General features: G+C 41.2%; 1 protein-coding gene across 1 annotated transcript in view; it reads left to right on the top strand.

Moving 5' to 3' along the window:
• Positions 1–19,653, top strand: part of LOC145439972 (titin-like) — a 515,551-nt gene that overhangs the window by 166,586 nt on the left and 329,312 nt on the right. The window contains exons 2-18 of the mRNA XM_080317640.1: positions 3,025–3,219; positions 8,046–8,105; positions 8,423–8,537; positions 12,260–12,350; positions 12,427–12,540; positions 13,517–13,699; positions 14,109–14,287; positions 14,546–14,677; positions 14,793–15,122; positions 15,188–15,342; positions 15,403–15,521; positions 16,092–16,236; positions 16,365–16,510; positions 16,695–16,817; positions 17,058–17,168; positions 17,231–17,356; positions 18,488–18,598. Coding sequence (XP_080173766.1) covers positions 3,084–3,219; positions 8,046–8,105; positions 8,423–8,537; positions 12,260–12,350; positions 12,427–12,540; positions 13,517–13,699; positions 14,109–14,287; positions 14,546–14,677; positions 14,793–15,122; positions 15,188–15,342; positions 15,403–15,521; positions 16,092–16,236; positions 16,365–16,510; positions 16,695–16,817; positions 17,058–17,168; positions 17,231–17,356; positions 18,488–18,598 — 2,376 coding nt within the window. The 5' untranslated portion in view covers positions 3,025–3,083. The remainder of the gene's footprint in view (positions 1–3,024; positions 3,220–8,045; positions 8,106–8,422; positions 8,538–12,259; positions 12,351–12,426; positions 12,541–13,516; positions 13,700–14,108; positions 14,288–14,545; positions 14,678–14,792; positions 15,123–15,187; positions 15,343–15,402; positions 15,522–16,091; positions 16,237–16,364; positions 16,511–16,694; positions 16,818–17,057; positions 17,169–17,230; positions 17,357–18,487; positions 18,599–19,653) is intronic.

Genomic DNA, 19,653 nt, shown 5'->3' with positions numbered 1-19,653 from the left:
CAGCGCGAAGAAGAATTTCGAATATCATAAATCTGCTTGAAAAAAATATTGTTTATGTTGACTTACGAAAAACTTTTGAGCCTACTTCAACCTTTCAAAATTCCGGACATTTGGTCATATTTTAGGAATTCCTCCCGGACGCAGATTTTTCAGTGAAATTCCGGACATGTCCGGGAAATTCCGGACGTATGGCAACCCTAAACTAGAATACTTCAACATATCCTCATCACGTAACGTATGTCTATCGCCACTTTATACAAAATGCTGAATCATGAGCATTATAGGGTAGCCTACTGCTATTACCGGTATAGTGAATTTAGTGATGCGATGTTCGCTTCAAATGAAATTATTGACAAAGAAGTGATGTCAGTCATAATGAATATTAACTGCTAACATTACAAATGGTGGCGTGATAGTAGCCGTTTATGTTGGATATCAGGAAAAAGACGACACTCTATACCTACATTCTAAATTTCGACTGTAAGAGCTGTGTACTTGGAAAAAAAGTTTGCTATATGAGACGATAAGACGATCATTTTTATGTCTATTAAGATGTATTTGATGTGCACGATCAAAACACCATATCTCACCATGACTTTCCTTTACAAAAACTTTAAAATCGATACTCCGTATTGTATTCAAGGTCACTTGAAAATCATCAGAGCCGGTGATCAATCATTAGAGTTCTGACAACAGGGTTTCCTAGTCCCAGAACTCCTGCGAAGAAGGTAACAGCCATCTAAACTGCTGTATTCATGTATCAGTCCAATTACGGTCAATGCTGTCCAAATCTAACTAATTCCATACTCTTAACGATGTTTTGAAATTCAACCAGCCATTCACGCCTCTCGTTAATTTTTCGTACTGTCGAACTATTTTGGTACGTGCTGGTATCTGATTAATAGCATCACGTGGCATTTTGGTGTCCGCCTCGAATCACAACCCTTTTCATTGGCATGATAAAGAATGATGCATTACTTTGTGACGTGATGTTTCAAAATATTTTACCGCACGATGGCGCTTTTGATCCAAGATCTACGGCTTCCCTTTTCAATTCAGCCATAGTGGCGAAACCCTACCTTCAATCACAGCGCAGCTCCGCGACACCCATTCATATGCCCTGTGTCGAATAACAGTAAACCAAAGGCATAACAAAACGCAACAGAGAGGCTTTTGAAGTGGCCGAGATGTGAAGCTGAATTGTGTCACAAGTGTATAAGCTTTTGTTCGTGACAACTCGTCGTGACCGAAACACCACTTGTGACATGGACGAAAAGGCGAATTATAGTTATTGCAGTTTAAGTTATCGAAATTTAACCCCCTATGACTAGTGGCCGCAGTGTGCATCATTAAAATTATGACTATAGAAAAGAGTGAATGCATGAGCAGATTCGATACAAGGCTTGTTTATTCAGTATTCCACGAGATAATGAGGTTTCCTGCGAGATAGGGTAGTGCTACACTGGTACAGCTTCTCTATCGATGAGTTGTAGTACCTTGACATTACTTCTGTCCTCTCTAGTGTATATCGCTCACTATTTACTCGGGCTGGGCACGAAGATACGAGTAGGCTACTCGAATATGAGTAGAGTATTTATTCTAATCATTCGAGACGAGTATGCTACCGGTAGTGAAAGATGATTTCTTCGAGTACTGAAATTATACGCTCTGTACCATGAAGAGGTAATCAATCAACGAAAATTACAGATTCGAGAGTATTTTCTGTTGCTGAAGCCTTGAAACGTAAATTGGTCGAATCGCGAAACATGTTAAGCAAATCTACTGACGCTAGTGGAAATGACCAGTGGTGCCACTATAGTACAAATCCTAGATTTAGTGTGTTTCGACTTCAGCTAGTGTTCTAGTGTATTTTTTATCAAAATTCTGCAAATCTATAGTGTTTTGTTATTTGATTTCGATGTTTTTAATTCATTAGAATGTCCCGGTGTAGCTTTCTTTGATCCTTTAACTGTGGAAAAGCTGGAAAACGACTCATTGATATGTGAGTGTATGACGCTCCACCAATTTTTATATCTCTCATTCAGATTGGATCGAATGTAATGGACATTATTTATATTCGCGAGACTGTGTGTTAGCTTAGAGCCGAAAATGACTGGAATTTGCTATGGGGAAATGAATAATTATCAATATTGTCTGACGTGAAAAAGATTGCAGAAAACGTGATGAATTTGTCATTTGTTAAATCTTCTCGTAACTTCATTAGTGTTAATCAATGCATCCCCCTCATATTTTATGATTTCTGCAATAAATTTCAAAACTGGTGTATTTTTTGTTGATCTAGTGTTTTTTAGTTGGCAAATCTAGTGTTTTTTCACGAACCTCGAGTGGCAACACTGGAAATGACACACAGCATCGTCACAAAGTGCAATGAAATAGGCATTGTCGAAAAAAATAAGAAATTAGCGTGAATGTGATGTAGAAATGGCATTATAATATTTGCGGTATAGGTGGTGGCATAAAAGGTAAATATATCAACTTTGCACGTCTCCATACTGTTATGACGTCATTATAAGTGATACTCGAATAGTGGCTTACTAAACTCGACTGGAAGGATGATACATGATTCTCAATCGAATCACTCAGCCTTACAATTTACATCACCAAGGTCCTTGCACAATACTAATGATTGTCTTTGAGAGAATCTTATTTATAGTTTTTTACATTCAATATATGTGTCGGAGGTTTATCTATGCTCCTCATCGCCAATCCACTGTATACATAGCGCCTTGAAAAGCCCAGAGGAAGAGAGAGCCGAACTCAGGAAATATGGCAGCAAATGACAAAAAAAGACCGCAATGGCATTGATGTTAATGCAATTTCCGTGCTGGGCGCAAATGACCCAAGTTGTTAAAGCGCCAATTATGTGAATGAAACAGACAAACAAACATTCAATATATCAAGGTACAATGTTAAATCACCCAACTTAATTGTATCTGTATGGTATCGCCGTTCTGTATCTGTGCTAAATGAACAGCACCCTGTATATATTTTCATTGCGAGCAGGGTTAGCCAACAGATTTCAGTATGTAGTCGTTGCTTATATTTGCGAAGCATAGGTTAGCATGCAAAGGAAAACAGAGAATGGATTCGGCCACGATCTTTGGTACACCGTTCAACCCAAGGAGAAGGCGACTGTGAGCTGGGATCTGCTTACAGATGGGTCGGACCCCAAAACAAAACAAATGAAAAGTATTCCAGGCAAGTGAATACAACGTGATCTCCGGTTACCATTACTATTTACCTAATTGTTTACAAAAGGATCTTTCTCATTGCGCAATATTGAGTTACCTTTGCTACTAGGCCGTATTTAGAGCAATCGTAATTCAAATGCCAGACGCTATATACAGGGCCGTAACAGCACTTCGTCAGGCCCCCCCCAAAACTTTGGTCTTGGGCCCCCCATAGGGTTATAGACCTAACTTCTGGGGGGCTTCGCCCCCCAGACCCCCCTCCGGCGATACGCTGTTTACCGCTATTTATCATTATCATTGGGAGTTTGTTTGGTGGATCAGCTTTTGTCGCCGAAGCGCGAAAAAATTTCTGGAATTCATGATTGAATTGGTCAGTATGATCGGGAATTGCCTATATTGTTATCAATTTTTATCTTCTCTCTGCTCACGTAATCAGATTTGCCGGTAGAGCTGAGCGAGGTGTGTTTGAAAAGGTAGGACCACTCCATTAATAATTAAAGATCTTCAGGCGTATACCCGTTGGCAGGAACGAAACAGCACCTCGTCAGGCTCCCAAAAACGTGGGTCTTGGGCTCCCATAGGGTGATAAAACGACCCTCTCATCACGTTGTTCGCGTTTGTCACGAAATCAACTGTACTGTATTGTGAGTCAGCGCGAAGCGCGAAAATATTCGATAATTTATGATAAAATCGGTCAATCAGATAGGCGATTGCATATATATTATGCTATCAATATATTTTCCTCTCTACTCACGTAATTAGATTTACCGGTAGAGCTGAGTGAAGTGTCTTGAAAACGGGGTGGCCCGTAAATAATAATTAAACATCTTCTGGCGGGCGGACCCGTTGGTATGACTTCGTTACATGATGTTATTTCGTGACTTCCAGTCTGCTATATCAAAACATATAGAATCGCCCAAACCAGTGGTTCCCAACCTTTTTCGACTCATCGCCCCCTTTTCAAACTCCACAGCGATCATTCCCCCCCCCCCCAAATATTGGGAACCGGAAAATGGGCATACAGACTGAAATCACCGGCGAGTTATTGGCTAGGAAAAAAGGTCAACTTTTCGGCTCGACCTCGAAATTACACTTTTACAGCTAAATTTTGGTGAGTTGACTCACGAAAAAGGTGATTTCTCCGACTTCATTCCAAGAGGACCGTAGCAGCACTTCGTCAGCCCCCCCCCAATACGTTGGTCTTGTCACCCCTCATAGGGCGATAAAGCAAACCTCTGCACCCCTCAGACCAAACTTCCCCGATACCTCTTTACCGCTACTTCTCAGCAAAAATTGTTGGCTTCTTTAGGTAATTCGCGCCAAGCGCGGAAAATTTCTATCATTCATGATTGAATTGGTCAATATGATCGGGAATTGCATATGTATTGCTGTCAATTTTTTATCCTCTCTCTACTCATGTAATCAGATTTACCGGTAAAGCCGAGTGAGGTGTCTTGGAAAATTTAGGGCCCATAAATAATAATTGAACATATTCGGACGGACCCGTGGGTATAATGACTTCGTTACGTAATGGCATTTCGTGGCCTGTCTGCTATGTCAAAATAAGATATTCAAATCGCCCATACGTACTAAACTAAAAGACGCTCACGATTTCAAATTGGTACTTCTGCACCGGCAATTAATTTTTCTCTGCGAGATGGCATTTGTTATGTGGGGTTCTGATTTCCTGGACAGGAACATTTGGCGCCAGCCATTTAGGCGCCTATAGACAATTAAATATATATGTATATCATATATATATCGAAGTCGGTCAGCATAAAGGTAGTCCTTTTCCGCCAAGGTTTTCTCGTTCTGGCACACTTCTCGGAGTCGCATGTTACATGGCCTGAAACTTTATATGTCGGTGTCCGGACAATACCGAGAAAACCATTACCGAGAATACCATTACCGAGAATGGACACCACCGAGAATGGACATTACCGAGAATGGACACCACAGAGAATGGACATTACCGAGAATGGACACCACCGAGAATGGGCATTACCGAGAATGCAATATATGCAATGCAGGCATGTTATGCATATGCACAGGTCGTGGGAGTGCATCACGGCGTTGCCACATTGGGTATCGATGCTCAGGTATACATTTCTCGGCAACGTCAGTCCCAGTAAGCTATATTCTTGACATTGGCCATTCTCGGTAATGTCCATTCTCGGTGGTGTCCATTCTCGGTAATGACCATTCTCGGTAATGTCCGTTCTCGGTAATGTCCATTCTCGGTAATGGCATTCTCGGTAACGTCCATTCTCGGTAATGGTTTTCTCGGTATTGGTATAGAACCTTATATGTCTTGGTGCGTCATAGTGTGATAATGGCTGACGCCGAGATGCCCATTTCTATAACTCATGCTTATTATTTCTTGGGGGAAGGGTATCCAATAAGTAAGAAATAAGACACCACGAAATGGCGCGCAGCGCAAAACAATTTTGAAAAAGTTGCCTAAATTTCCAAAATAATACTCTATAATTAATGTTAATTCACGAAAAAAATTGTGGGCCCCCCATCCCAATTAAGGGTTTGAGTGCGGCAATTACTGTCATGGACGCCAATATAGCCATTTAAACGCGCCATCGCCCCCTTCGTCCGTTTTTGCCCCCCTGAACCAACAAATCGCCCCCTGGGGGCGATATCGCCCACGTTGGGAACCACTGGCCCAAACGTAGGCTTCTAAACCAAGAGACGCACACGATTTCAAATTGGTATTTCTTCACTGGCATAAATTTTTTCCCATCGGGATGGTATTTGTCTTGTGAGGTTCAGATTGCAAAGACAGGAACATTCGGCGTCAGCCATTTAGGCGCCTATGTACAATTAAACCTATGTGTATTTTATATATAGAACGCCATCTTCGGTCAGCATAAGGGCATAGACCTTTTCGGCCAAGGTTTTCTCGCTGCCGATCGTTCTGGCACACTTCTTGGAGTCGCATGTTATATGTCCTAAAACTTGATTGTAGGTCTTGGTGGGTCGTAGCGGGGTAATGGCCTAACACCCAATAATAAAGATAAATGGCTTCTTGAATTCGCGCGCAGCGCGAAAAAAATTTGAAAAATTGGCATGAATTTTCAAAAAATAATTTATGATTTATGCCCTATTCACGAAATAATTTTGGGCCCCCTTCGAGCTCGGGCCCCCCCCAATTGGGGGGTTTGGGGTGCGGCAGTTACGGTGCTGGCTATATATGTATGTGCTTGCGCATTGTGCATAATGCATATGATAATTCGAATGGGGCATGGGCAATGGAGCGGATTCAACCAAAATACGATTCATGGCCACCTGTTATATGTAATGCACCATACGATCAGTCGATCATGTAAGCTTCTTACATTATTGGAAATGGGATATCTGTGGAGTGTGGAGTCGTGCTGATCAACCCACATCATATACACGCAGTGCAATGACATAGGTATGGTCGAAAAAATACCATAGCATCTTTAATGTCATATAGAACCGGTATTATATTCTTTGTGGTCGCATAAAAGGTACACATTTGAACTTCCCACGTCATTGCTGCTGATATGACGTAATAATGAGTACTAGATTTTGACAACCGTAGTTATGTGAGATTGCGATATTTTCTGCAGTTTTGAATTTGCTAATTTCTAAAACGCACATCTTCAATCTATACATGGAAGATGCGCTTGTGTAAATATATGAATAGATTTGTCTAATGCTTGCGGTAGTTTAAATAGGACACAGGGTGCACGCAAACCAACGACCTCGACGATATAATTATTAATTAATGTTCGTAAATCAAGAAACGTTCATTGAACCCCTCTACAAATTCCATAAATATCGCCATCCATCCGCAAGAAGTGTTGAAATATTCATATTTCTTTACCCTTTATGCATCAATTGATATAGCACATTGAAATTCATCACGCACATTTCTGTATTTGATAACATGCTAACGAACTAAACGCAATCAAAGGGTTAATGCTTTGATGTGTAAAGCAATTTGTCGTAAAGAGTAATTGTTGAAAGCTGGTGCGTTGAGCTCGAGGGCCCTTTACAATAGCGGAACGCACACTGAGCCGTTTGTGAATTTGACTGTGGCGTCTCGTCGCTCGAACGCCGCATTAAGTCTTTGCCATGGTCGTCGTCCAAATACCTGGCGCGGCGATCTTAATATCAGATACTGAATAATAGTATGGTAGACAGACCTTTCAGCGGGGTGGATTAATGTAAATCTTTTACAACAAATGACTGAATCTGCGTCTACAATTGCATGAGTCGGTGATAGGTACGTTACTTACGAATATTTATAGGTAATCGTAGCTCGTAGGAACATTCCGTGTTGAAGCCAGTGATCATCATATTAACATGATTATTCATCGTTCAGTACGGATAGGACCAACTTTATAACATGTCAGACATATTGAATAACGTATAGAGCAAACTTGGACACCTATATGATTCTAGTTAATTACACTAATCAGAGCGAAATGCCGATAATCTAATTCCAATGTAATTCGTTGAATGTATTTTTGCTCTAATTCTAATCTAATTTGTGAAAAGTTTCTGCGCTCTAATCTTAATTCTCATTTCGAGTTTTCCTGGAAATGCTGCCGGAGATCTGTATTGTGCGAAACCATGTAGCCAAGTTTGCTGTACGTACATTTGCTATTCTCAGGCTTATGGCAATGAACTATGAATTGATATGCACTAAACTTGATTTAATTTCCATGTTTTGGCGAATTCAGTAATTCTAATTCTAATATAATGTATAGAAATGCTGAATATTTTCTAGTTGTCAAGTGTGAACTACAGTGGGGAAGGTAGGCGATAATGGAACAATAATCTGTTTTGCAGAGACAATGCAAGCCAAAGATATTGAAAGTGTTCTACGAAAGAAAATCGCCTATCTTTCTGGTAAGTGCCTCATTTTCTTTTACCCATAGGCCTGTAGCACATGTACCACCGGTGCGTGATATACGGGTGTGAATATTCACCCTGCCACGCAAAACCAGAATCTACCTCTCACGGTATAAATCGAACACAACATTTTAATCCAAAGTATGCTGCAGTTAGGGACGTAGGGAAGGTAACTATGCATGCATAGGCACGTAGCATTTATAACCGCGATATAATTCTGATTATAGGTGTGTACCACCCTTTCGGTGTGAATACACACTTTTTAGTTAATCGTGTAGTTTTCTTGTTGTTGACGGTCCTAAATCATTTTTCAGGAGGCAAAGACAGAAGAGGATGCTATATCCTTACCGTTCCCCCAATAAAGGACCCTTGCCCGTTCATCGACAAGGAGTTCGGGATTACTTTCAAATATCTGGTTGGCATTCTAAGGTGCAGTATTTATTTCTCTGCAGTTTTGTTATTTTCAGTGGTACAGTAGGGCTACAGCTCATTTTACATTGCCTAAGCTAGGGGTCACCAACTCGCAGCCCGAGATCTGATTTGAGATTTCGGAAGAACGCTAAGTAGAACATTGTGAAATGCTGAATTTTTTTCAGTTTCAAAGTTCTGTTGTTGTTATTTCGAAAAAAGCTATTCTCTTATGCCCAACATCACTTTTACTCACTAGCTGAAACGGTTTCAGTGATGGCAAAGTATCTCATTGAGGAACAATCAGCTGATATGAATGGGCAATGGGCAATGGGCATACTGCCTTGACGTGCAGTGGTCCAGACAAGTGATTCCCAACCGCGGCTCCAAGGCAGCGTTTTTGTGGCTCTGATTGACCTCTAAATATGCCACAAAAATAATAAACGACAGTTATTATGTGTTACTATGAAAAGTTATAGTCAATTTTCGTATATGAATGCTAAAATTAGGGATATTAGATATGTCTAAGGCCGTCCAAGGCCGCTTTTGAAAACCGGGAAAGCGAATTCCTGCAGACTAAATGCATGGATGAATACCCGTCCGATAAGGACATAAATTGAGTTCTGCTGGTCATAGACCTATCTGTGAAGAGTAAATTTCGACACAATTTTACTAACAACAAAATAACGGCTCACAGTATAGTATTAATTATACCAGTGGTTCCCAACCTTTTTCGACCCATCGCCCCCTTTTCAATGTCAACACCGATCATCGCCCCCCAAATTTTGTGTACCGAAAATTGGGCGTACAAGCTGTAATCATCTGACACACTTTTGTAACTAAATTTCCGTGGGTTGACTAAAAAAAAAAGGTCAGCCGTTTCGACCCGTCATCGCCCCCCTATCGCCCCCTTCGCTATTTTCGCCCCCCCCGTCGCCCCCTTTGTCCATTTTCGTCCCCCTGTCGCCCCCTTCGTCATTTTCGCCCCCCTAGACCGCCAAATCGATATCGCCCACGTTGGGAACCGCTGAATTATACTAAGTCCAATACTACTCAGCGTATAACCCCCCACAACCTTGTGCATTAAGTGCTGGAATGTATGAAGTGAAGAGCTATCACATAACGACATATTAGTATGTTGTAGTAATGATATGCATTTTCAGTTTGTTTCAATGTATAGCACTCGCCTATCTGCGTCTATCAATGCTAAAATAACCGACATAGAATCTAAGTTTACGTGCATGCTTTTGAATTAGATGGATGGTGAGAGCAATAGTTGGGCTAGCTACCTTAAATTTTCTTCAAAAGTAGCCTACCTATCTTCGATTGTTTTCATGCGGCTCCATAACCAAGTGTTAAATAAGGCTCCGGCATCTGAAAAGGTTGGGAACCACTGGTCCAGACACTGTCAATACCCATAGACGCCCAGAAAACGGGTTTGGGCAGTGGTTCTCAACCGGGGTCCGTGAAACCGCCAAATTTGCAAAATGGTGGAAACCTAAAATGAAGTTGATGATCATGACATTTTTGCTGCATCCGTATTTCTTTAATAAAATATGATGTAATTTGTGATAACTATGCCCGTCACCCGTATGTTAGAGAGCACAACGTTGTACCGACGTAAAGTTGTAAAAACGTGGTTGCTAAACTGTGTGGCCTGTTTTGTATCTATATTGCATTTTTGCGGCCCGCGGCCTCTACGAAATTTGCGAAGTGGCGCGCGACCTGTTTGAGTTGGGGACCCGTGGCCTAGGGCCAGATGAGTGTCTGGTTTCATAGACTACTGCAATCCGTTTCGACATCTTATTCTTGCCGTTTCAATGTATCGCAGTCTTGTGGTGTATTGATCTGATACAATTGTTAATGAACTGAACTAATGAGGTTCTGCTTTTTGTGAAATGTATGCGCAGTTGCGCACGTTGAGTCTCGGTGCTTCGAACATAGCTTAACCTCAACCAGGGCCGTAACAGCACTTCGTCTGCCCCCCCCCCAAAACTTTGGTCTTGGGTCCCCCATAGGGTTATAGACCGAACTTCTGGGGGGATTCGCCCCCATACCCTCCTCCGCCGATACCCTGTTTACCGCTATTTATCATATTCGTTGGGAGTTTGTTTAGTATATCAGCTTTTGCCACCTAAGCGCGCCAAGCGCGGGAAATTTTTAGAATTCTTGACTGAATCGGTCAGTATGATCGGGAATTGCATATATATTGTTATCAATTTTATCTTCTCTCTGCTCACGTAATCAGATTTGCCGGTAGAGCTGAGTGAGGTGTGTTCGAAAAGGTAGGACCACTCAATAGTAATTAAACATCTTCGGGCGTATACCCGTTGGCAGGAACGAAACAGCACCTCGCCAGGCCCCAAAAAACGTGGGTCTTGGGCTCCCATAGGGTGATGAAACGACCCCTCCATCACGTTGTTCGCGTTTGTCACGAAATCATCTGTACCGTATTGTGAGCCAGCGCGAGGCGCGAAAATTTTCGATAACTTATGATAAAATCGGTCAATCAGATCGGCGATTGCATATATATTATGCTATCAATTTATTGTCCTCTCTAGTCACGTAATTAGATTTACCGGTAGAGCTGAGTGAAGTGTCTTGAACGGGAGGGTCCGTAAATACTAATTAAACATCTTCGGGCGGGCGGACCCGTTGATATGACTTCGTTATATGATGTTATTTCGTGACGTCCAGTCTGCTATATCAAAAAAATATAGAATCGCCCAAACGCAGGCTTCTAAACTAAGAGACGCACACGATTTCAAATCGGTATTTCTTCACTGGCACAAAATTTTTTCTAGCGGGATGGTATTTGTCTGGTGAGGTTCAGATTGCAAAGACAGGAACATTCGGCGCCAGTCATTTAGGCGCCTATATGGACAATTAAACCTATATGTATTTTATATATATAACGAAGTCTTCGGTCAGCATAAGGGCATAGACATTTTCGGCCACGGTTTTCTTGCTGCCGATCGTTCTGGCACACTTCTTGGAGTCGCATGTTCTATGGCCTAAAACTTGATTGTATTTCTTGGTGGGTCGTGGTGCGGTAATGGCCCAATACCCAATAATAAAGATAAATGGCTACTCGAATTCGACTACTCGAAAAAATTGCATGAATTTTCAAAAAATACTCTATGATTTATTATAATTCACGAAATAAATTTGGGCCCCCTTCGAGCTCGCCCCCCCCCCCCCAATTGGGGGGTTTGGGGTGCGGCAGTTACGGTGCTGACCTCAACACTACGACATGATTTTGCAGTTCATATAAGTTTCAATGTGGGACCTCCAATTCGCTGATTTTTCTACTGAACACTATGTATTACCTTTGATCGCAATTATGATATGTACTCATTGAAACGGCTTCGAGCAGTACGACCACCTTTTACGATCGCAACCTGTCATTAATCCTGGCCCCATGCCTTGACATTGCGATAACGTCCGATACCCACGGCAGAATGAGAAAATTTGACTCGCTTCGCAATACATACTAGGTTATCTTGTAGTATTTTCAGGAAAACCAGAAATTAGATAAGAATAAAAATTAGACAGTAAAAATATTTCACAAACTAGAGTAGAATTGGATTATCACTATTTCGCTCAATTTATCGAACTAAAAAACTAAAATTATCTAGTTGTGGGTCGTTACAAGTCGAAATATCGCAAGCATATGCAACATACAACATTTCATTATGTCCTACTATGGCCGGTTGCAATGTAACCTATTTCGTATTTTACAGCTTTTTAGAAAGTCAAGAAGGTTTCGCGGTACTACTTGACGCTAGAAGTTCGACATGGACGGCGACAAAACCAATCATAAGGAAGTTACAAGTAATTTAAATATCGCTATATACAACTGCCTTGGACACGAGCCTTATATCGATTGACGCCTGTCCTATCCGTACAGTTCTATCTCCCGGACGAAATATCATTTCTATGCATCCTGAAGCCAACAGAGTTCTGGGAGAAACGAAAAGCGAAGCACAGCTTCAAGAAGTTTAGGAATGAACTGAATTTTCGAGTAAGCGTAGGCAGATATATGGCACTTTTGTTGCGTTAAAAAATCGAGATTACTAATAAAGCAATCATATACAAGCCTTCAGTGAAATACGCGACACTGGTCGTGATCATGTGCGTTTATCTAGGCCAGTGGTTCTCAACAGGGGGTCCGCGGACCCCCAGGGGCCTGCGAAGCATTTTCAGGGGGTCCGCGAAGCCTCTAAATTTGCAGCACGATTCATAACCTAATTTTTAATTTTCTAAGCTAGAGAAATAATAAGGCAGTTTCGCTTCATAACTGCTAAACCTGCCACATTAACAGAATGGCTGTCTGAGATGAAATAATCTATACTACGTAAACTCATAATATGGGTAACTTCGCAATGTTTGCAAAATATTTTCGATTTCAAGTTGTCAGTCTCAGCACATTAGTGAATAGTCGTTTGAAATAGACATTCCTGAAGGTTTTTTTTCATAATCTGTACCAAAGGAATTGAAACCTTAGCACGAAATCTCTTTTCTCCAGTGATATACTATCCCAGAAGAACTTCGAGATGAGCTGCTGTTTATCACTAGTTGACTGTTAGTATTTGCACAAGACACGATACACGACATGGTTGCACGATAATAGAGCTAAATTAGAACCAAAACTCATTTGGGGGTCCGCGACGGCTCAAAAGGGGTCCGCGAAGACAAAAAAGTTGAGACCCACTGATCTAGGCCAAATTTTGACAGCTTACGAATGGTTATGTTATTTTTTAAAAACTATCTTGTACGCGTCATCCCTTTTTCTACACGTGATTTACCAGTATTGATTGTTGAATTCTGATGTATAGACATATACTCAATGAAACTGACATTGTTGGCCTACAATTATAATGCAGACCAGACCGATATTTTATATTATGATTCCGTATCTGCCTACCTGTAAACGCGGCCCTATTCCGCTATGCGTTACTTCATCATTCCGATTTTAACAACCTTCTCCCCTTTTTTAGGCTGTGCTAATCTCGACGGAGAAGCTTCCCTTATACATTGAAAAATCCCATTTGACGACGGAATGCGGCGGCTGGATGCGATACGACCACAGTCAATGGGTAAACAAGAGAATCGCGTTCGAGAACTTTCAAGAAGAGATGAACGGGGCAACATCTAACAGAAGTGGTAGCCCGCTGAAACAGGCAATAATAACATGCCAATGTTTTTTTCGCATGCTATTTGTTTTGTTATGACTACCGGTTCAGCTGACTTTACCTAGCGTTCATATTTATTATTGCAGTATTACGTCATACTTTGCCAATTTGGTTTTCGTTTGAATCTCTGTGCCGTTAGCTCTCGATAAGGAGCACGCGAAAAGTCTTCGAGTTGATAAATTCTGTACTGCAATGAATGTATAGTTGTGAAAGCAAAACGAAAGAAGGAAGTATAGGACTGAAGTATCACTCCCGCGATAGCAGCATCGCTTTTGAAATGATTAGCCTTGATATTCATAACTCTTTGATACCACTCCGGTTTCAGGCTATGTCACAAGTCCAAGATACCCATATAATGAAATAGTCGTTTGAATGAGAGACGTACGGTATTTTACAGTATTTTGAAAGCGAGTCCTCTGGCACCGCATCGGAATACATCAGTGACAGCGGTCACGTATCAGCAGGAAGCCCAACGGCTAGTAACTCAACAAATACATCACACAAGGTTCATGCCACAGCGGGACTACCCAACCATCGCGTAAAACACGTCTATTCAAAACTGAAAGCAGTTGACGAGTAAGTTTTTCATAAAAATCTATCGCGCTTGACCTGTACAATGTTCAGGTTTTCACAAACACTATGAATAAATGTAAATGCTATCTCACACAATGCTGCTGTATATTAGCCATAACCGAGCACAGGAAATGCTAATTTTCACTTATATTACCAATAACATCGGATATGAACGCCAGAAAAAAATTAAGATCAGGACAGTCCGACGGACTCCTTGTTCTGGTAATGATGTTTTATTGTTTACACATTGGATTTTTACAGCCAAGCAGATACGTCGATTGGTTCTTATGGCAGGGGACGACGTAGCACTGGGACGCGCCAACGGCACGGTTCAGGCAGTGATGGTACATTAACCGATGCGCCCCCACCTCCACCAAGGAAACAACGGAGCAGGTTGGCTATACTTATACCCCAACTGCATACACCATTACTGTACAGTGTACAGTGTACATTTATGTCATTGGGTATGGATTGTGGCTTCTAAATATATTCTGCGCACATCATTTAGAAGCTTGTCTCCGGGAAAATTCAAAGCGGCTCTAAGAGGCAAGCGTCGTACGCAGAGTCGACCTCAAGACTCCGACACGAATAGAACGCAGAAAGTATCACACAACGGGCATACCAATATCCCACAAACATCAAACTCGAATTCGACTGCATGGGATAGTATTGGCGATTCCCGAAATACCAGTCTCGTCAGAAACGCAGACACACAGTCACAGAATAATTCAAGGCGTCAATCAAAACCAAAAGCGTTAAGACAACGGCATCGATCGCAAGAGGACATGTTATCGGCACCCAAAGTTAAAGTTGAACCTCTGGACTTGAGTCAACTGTAGTAAGTTGTAAAAAATACGTTATATAGGCGCAATGAATATGGGTGTGCCCGTCAATGCATTTCAGTATAAAGTCTGCCGTTTCTGAGCCTCATTTGTCTAAACGACGTGATCAACACGCCTCGCGATCTAGAGACTCCGAAAGCACAGACGGCCTCGATGTCGCAATATCAAAAATCCAGCAAAACATCAACGAGTTACCCAGCTCAACACGACGTAGAGGTAGATACATTGGCGTTTTGGCTATTGAAACACTGAGCGATTGCTGTTGTTTCAATCAAGGCGAAAGACTCATGAACGCGCTGCGCACGGATACCGATGACTTTGGTTTCAAGTCAGAGGAAATCCTGTCGAACAGGGACGAAGATAGAAAAATCATGAAGAGCGTTTCGGATCTCCGAGTAAGAGTTATGGCAGAGTGTAGACGTATTGCTGGAATTCGGCCGTCGATTAGTAGCTTTGCTGGATGTAGAATTCTACCAGGCGGTAAAATGCTGCTAGAACAAGCCTAATATTGAAGACAGAATAAGGGCACAGAATAGAGATTCTTGGCAGGTCCATTTATAATTATTTTAATCAACTAGTAATACTATAGTAAAATAGTTTAGTTGGGAAACAATTCCAATGCTTTCCGATTAGATCTATCCTCTGTGCGAGGTCATGGGTAGGCTTGGCCTCACCGAGGAAAGTAAATGGTTGGAATGTTTTGTTTGTTATTATGTAACAATAAATTTAGCCTACTGGTCGAATGGATAGGTATATTTCAATACAAGTAAGGTTCATACGACCGTACATGATATCGTAAATAATACGGGTGATCGAGTGATACCGTAGTCAATATGCATGATTCAGCCCAATGCAACTCTACTCTATTAGGTAAAGGTGTGAGTGGGGCGTATTAGTTGCTCGTTTACTGTAGCAACAAATATACGATACACCTTACCTTCTAATTTCACAGCTTTCATTTTCAGAATAAATTTGGCAGCAGTGACGGAGTATCTGCTTTCACGCCGACACATCGAAGGGACCGAATGCGCAGCAATGACCAAAGGCGACGGCCTCGACGCAGGACTGTCACAGGAGTACCAGAAGCCGAGCGGAAAAGGCCTTTTAGCGGTGATGTATTGTTGGATTACTTTCAAATAGTCACATCTCATACAACGAGGATTGAAATGCAATATAGTCCTCAACATCTACCTGTTCGAGTTCAAGGAAAGGTTTTACTATATATGTACATTGTACAGACCTCAGTCGATCAATGGCAGCAATCGATAAGAGCAGTCAACCGGTCTCAATATTAAAGCACCACGCGCGAAGCGCCTCGCAGGGGAATCTGAAACAACCCAAAAAGCCGATGTCTGCAAACGAAATAGAAAGAAGCCTCAGACAGGTTCGTACTTTGTAGATTAGTTGTAGCCTTGCGCTAGGGGTTGTAAGTATAATTCTTTCCATGCAAAATCACTTCAGATCTATACTTCCGACATGAGTTCTAGAAATCATTCGCCATTTGTAGCCTATACATAATGCAGTATCACCTAAAACACTGCTGAGACACTACCGATAACGTCTTTTAGATTTACGACTGGATAGTTGGCTCTGGTGAGAGCACATTACAGCATCAACTCCAAGTAGGTGATTGCGCGGAGTCGGCAGAAAGACTTATTCTTCAGCATGCAAGGCTGGAAAAGAAATCAGAGGTACATATTATACAGCGTATCCATTAATTTTACAGCTATAGTATAAGCAAATCATAAATTGACCTATGAACTCTCATAGTATTTCTGTTTGTCTCATTTGTTGACTAGGTCAATGGTTATTAACGTTATTTGATTATTGGGAAGGAGTGTGTTGGCTACGCTGGATGCTACTAGCTGATCGACGGATCAGGTCAAGATATATCGTTCATCACTTGAGTCTTGCATTCTATATTTAATCAGAACACAGAAGCGACAATGTCGAACTTGAAATTGCAATTCGTGAGGCTGCGCAGAGCGCTGGAAATCCACAGGTCTCGCTGCGACATAGCCCGCGCAGATTCTATTACTAAGGTAACTGTTGACTAACTAGCCGGTTGGTTGATTCAAAAGAACCCGCCTCATTGTAATTGCAGACGTTGGATGAAGTGGAATATAACATGACCACGGTTGGGGAAACATGCAAAATATTCAAAGGCAAACTGCGACGGCGTCAATTGCTTCTCGAAAGGTCGCTGCAGTTCTTCAAAGCATTAGACGAGGTTGGTGATTGCTTATAACGAAGTGAAACACCGACCTAACAGGAAATGAAATATAGCTGACGAACTGCCACAACCAGACATAGAATATTATTCCCATTTTCTCTCTGCGAAGAAAGAAAATACATGTAACCATAGCAAAGGACGTTATGTATTTTTGTCCTTGATGTTTTGCGGCATATCCACCGACTCATGATATACAATTTGAGTATTCGTTGATAATTCTGGGATTACCCACAGTCAATGCTATTTTTTCAAATCCAAAATTTATAGCTGTAATAACTTCGCTTCTACCGGTTGGAATTGAGTCAAATTTCTTTTGTGTCGTTTTAGTAGACGACGTATCATTTTCATGGGATAGCCAGTAAGATTTGACAAAAGTATATTTTGAATTTCTTAAATAAATTTTACTTTTAAAACTGTAAGAGCTTCGCAAATACCGGTTGAAGGGGATTCAAATTCGATGTGCATCGTTTTTTTAATGTAACCTGACGATTTAATCACCTAGCAAGCAATTTTTCGAAAACAAGTTTTTATTTGAGCAGCCCTAATATAGATAAACACGACCTGTGCATATGTAACACAAGGGCATGATGTGTGTGTATATGCTGCTGGACAGGAAGGTATAGTATAAAGATATAGCCTTGTACGGCTCTCTAAGTCTTGCACCACGCCTCCATGGTATCTCAGTAATCCCGCCAAGGATACCATTGTTATACTAACCAGGTCTTTGTCTGATCCGGCCGGGGTCACCCACGACCTAGGACCTACCGCTGTTGATGACCATGACCATTGTAGTCGCAAAATACCGCGAATACCACAAACATCAGTACTACAATTCAGTATCTGCAAACTTGTAGCACGGCCCACTTGTAGGCTTTTCTAAGAGACCGATTACGTAGAACATATGCGAGAAGGGGTCTTGATAAACGTTGATATGATTGTATCATAATTTCATAATTTATCACTACAAAATACAAATATCATCGAAGAGCTACCTGTAGGTACAGAACTTCAATATACAATTGAATAATATATTCATATTGAAAAAAAAATTGTTCGGCTAACACTCATCAGGGGTAATCGTCAGCAATATCCTCGAATACGGCTAATCTTTAACACGTCATTCTTGAGGTTTCGCAATGTGTGAGTCAATTGACGTCCACATGTACAAGTGAAGCAAGCTTGCTGGACTCTTCAGAAGGAATCTACGCCTTACTGGACCAAATCCATCATCAAATGCAGGTTGGATTTTGTTCGCTTTTTCATCATTTTAAGTTTGTCTTGGAATATGTATCTATCATATCCAGAGATGGTCAAAGTAGTCAAGAAAGCTACTCAAGTAGAAGTAGAAGTAGCGAGGAAAAAAATCTATTCAAGTACGAGTAGAAGTACTTCATCCATAGGCAACCTAAAACTACTTGAAGTAGAAGTAGATTTGACTGACTTTAAATCCACTCAAGTAAGTAAGTAGTTGTGAAAACGATCCTAATTCGTTCACATGGATTTTTAGAAGGTGCAAATTGAGCTATGCGAACGGTGCCGAGCTTGATTCATATTGATGCATACCAGAAGGCATCCAATTTTCGACAGCATAAGAATTCGTCCTCATCAAGGGATGAAAATGATAGTATGGATATGGAAATGCGATATAATCCTCCGCTTTCTCGAACAGCATGTTTTAGGAAATATCATGGTATGGCGCCCTCCCCCATACTATAAGGCCCGTAGTTTAGTCGAAGAGCAATTCGGAGAAGTTGCATAGGATACGGTGTAAACACTATGCGCGATTAGTAAACATTAATAAAAAATATGGAAATTAAAGGCATTACTACACTTGCTTTTATACTTCAACATGTATGTTATCCAGAGAACAGAACTGATAATAATTGAATTAAATTAAAGTATATGATACTGCGGGGAATTGAAAGTGAAATATTAATACTGCTTCTAAAAGCCGGACATGTATTTCATGTCTTTAGTCAAGAAAGTTTCAAAGGTGATATGCTAAAGCAGCTCAAAAACTAAAAAAAAGTTAGAGTCCACTTTTCCAGATAAGAACACGCCATGGGCAATGGGCATGCTAGATTACGATATGATAAGTAAATGCTAGATTGCGAAACATCAGTTTCAAAAGTTATGATAAGCCATATATACTGTGATGAAATATTTCATATGGGCGAAGGGCGACAATGTGGTGTGAACAGAACCACGCCAACCCGCTACCTAAATTATATTCACCGATACTTTCGTGAAATCATACTGGTTACTCCGCATCCACTGCGCGCGAAGCGCGACGA

This window comes from Botryllus schlosseri, chromosome 5, assembly GCF_051294905.1.
Source record: "Botryllus schlosseri isolate E-star chromosome 5, Bs_hap1, whole genome shotgun sequence".
In the NCBI taxonomy this organism is placed as follows: domain Eukaryota; kingdom Metazoa; phylum Chordata; class Ascidiacea; order Stolidobranchia; family Styelidae; genus Botryllus; species Botryllus schlosseri.
Note: the sequence above shows the minus strand (reverse complement) of the source record. Positions and strands in the feature narration are given on the sequence as shown.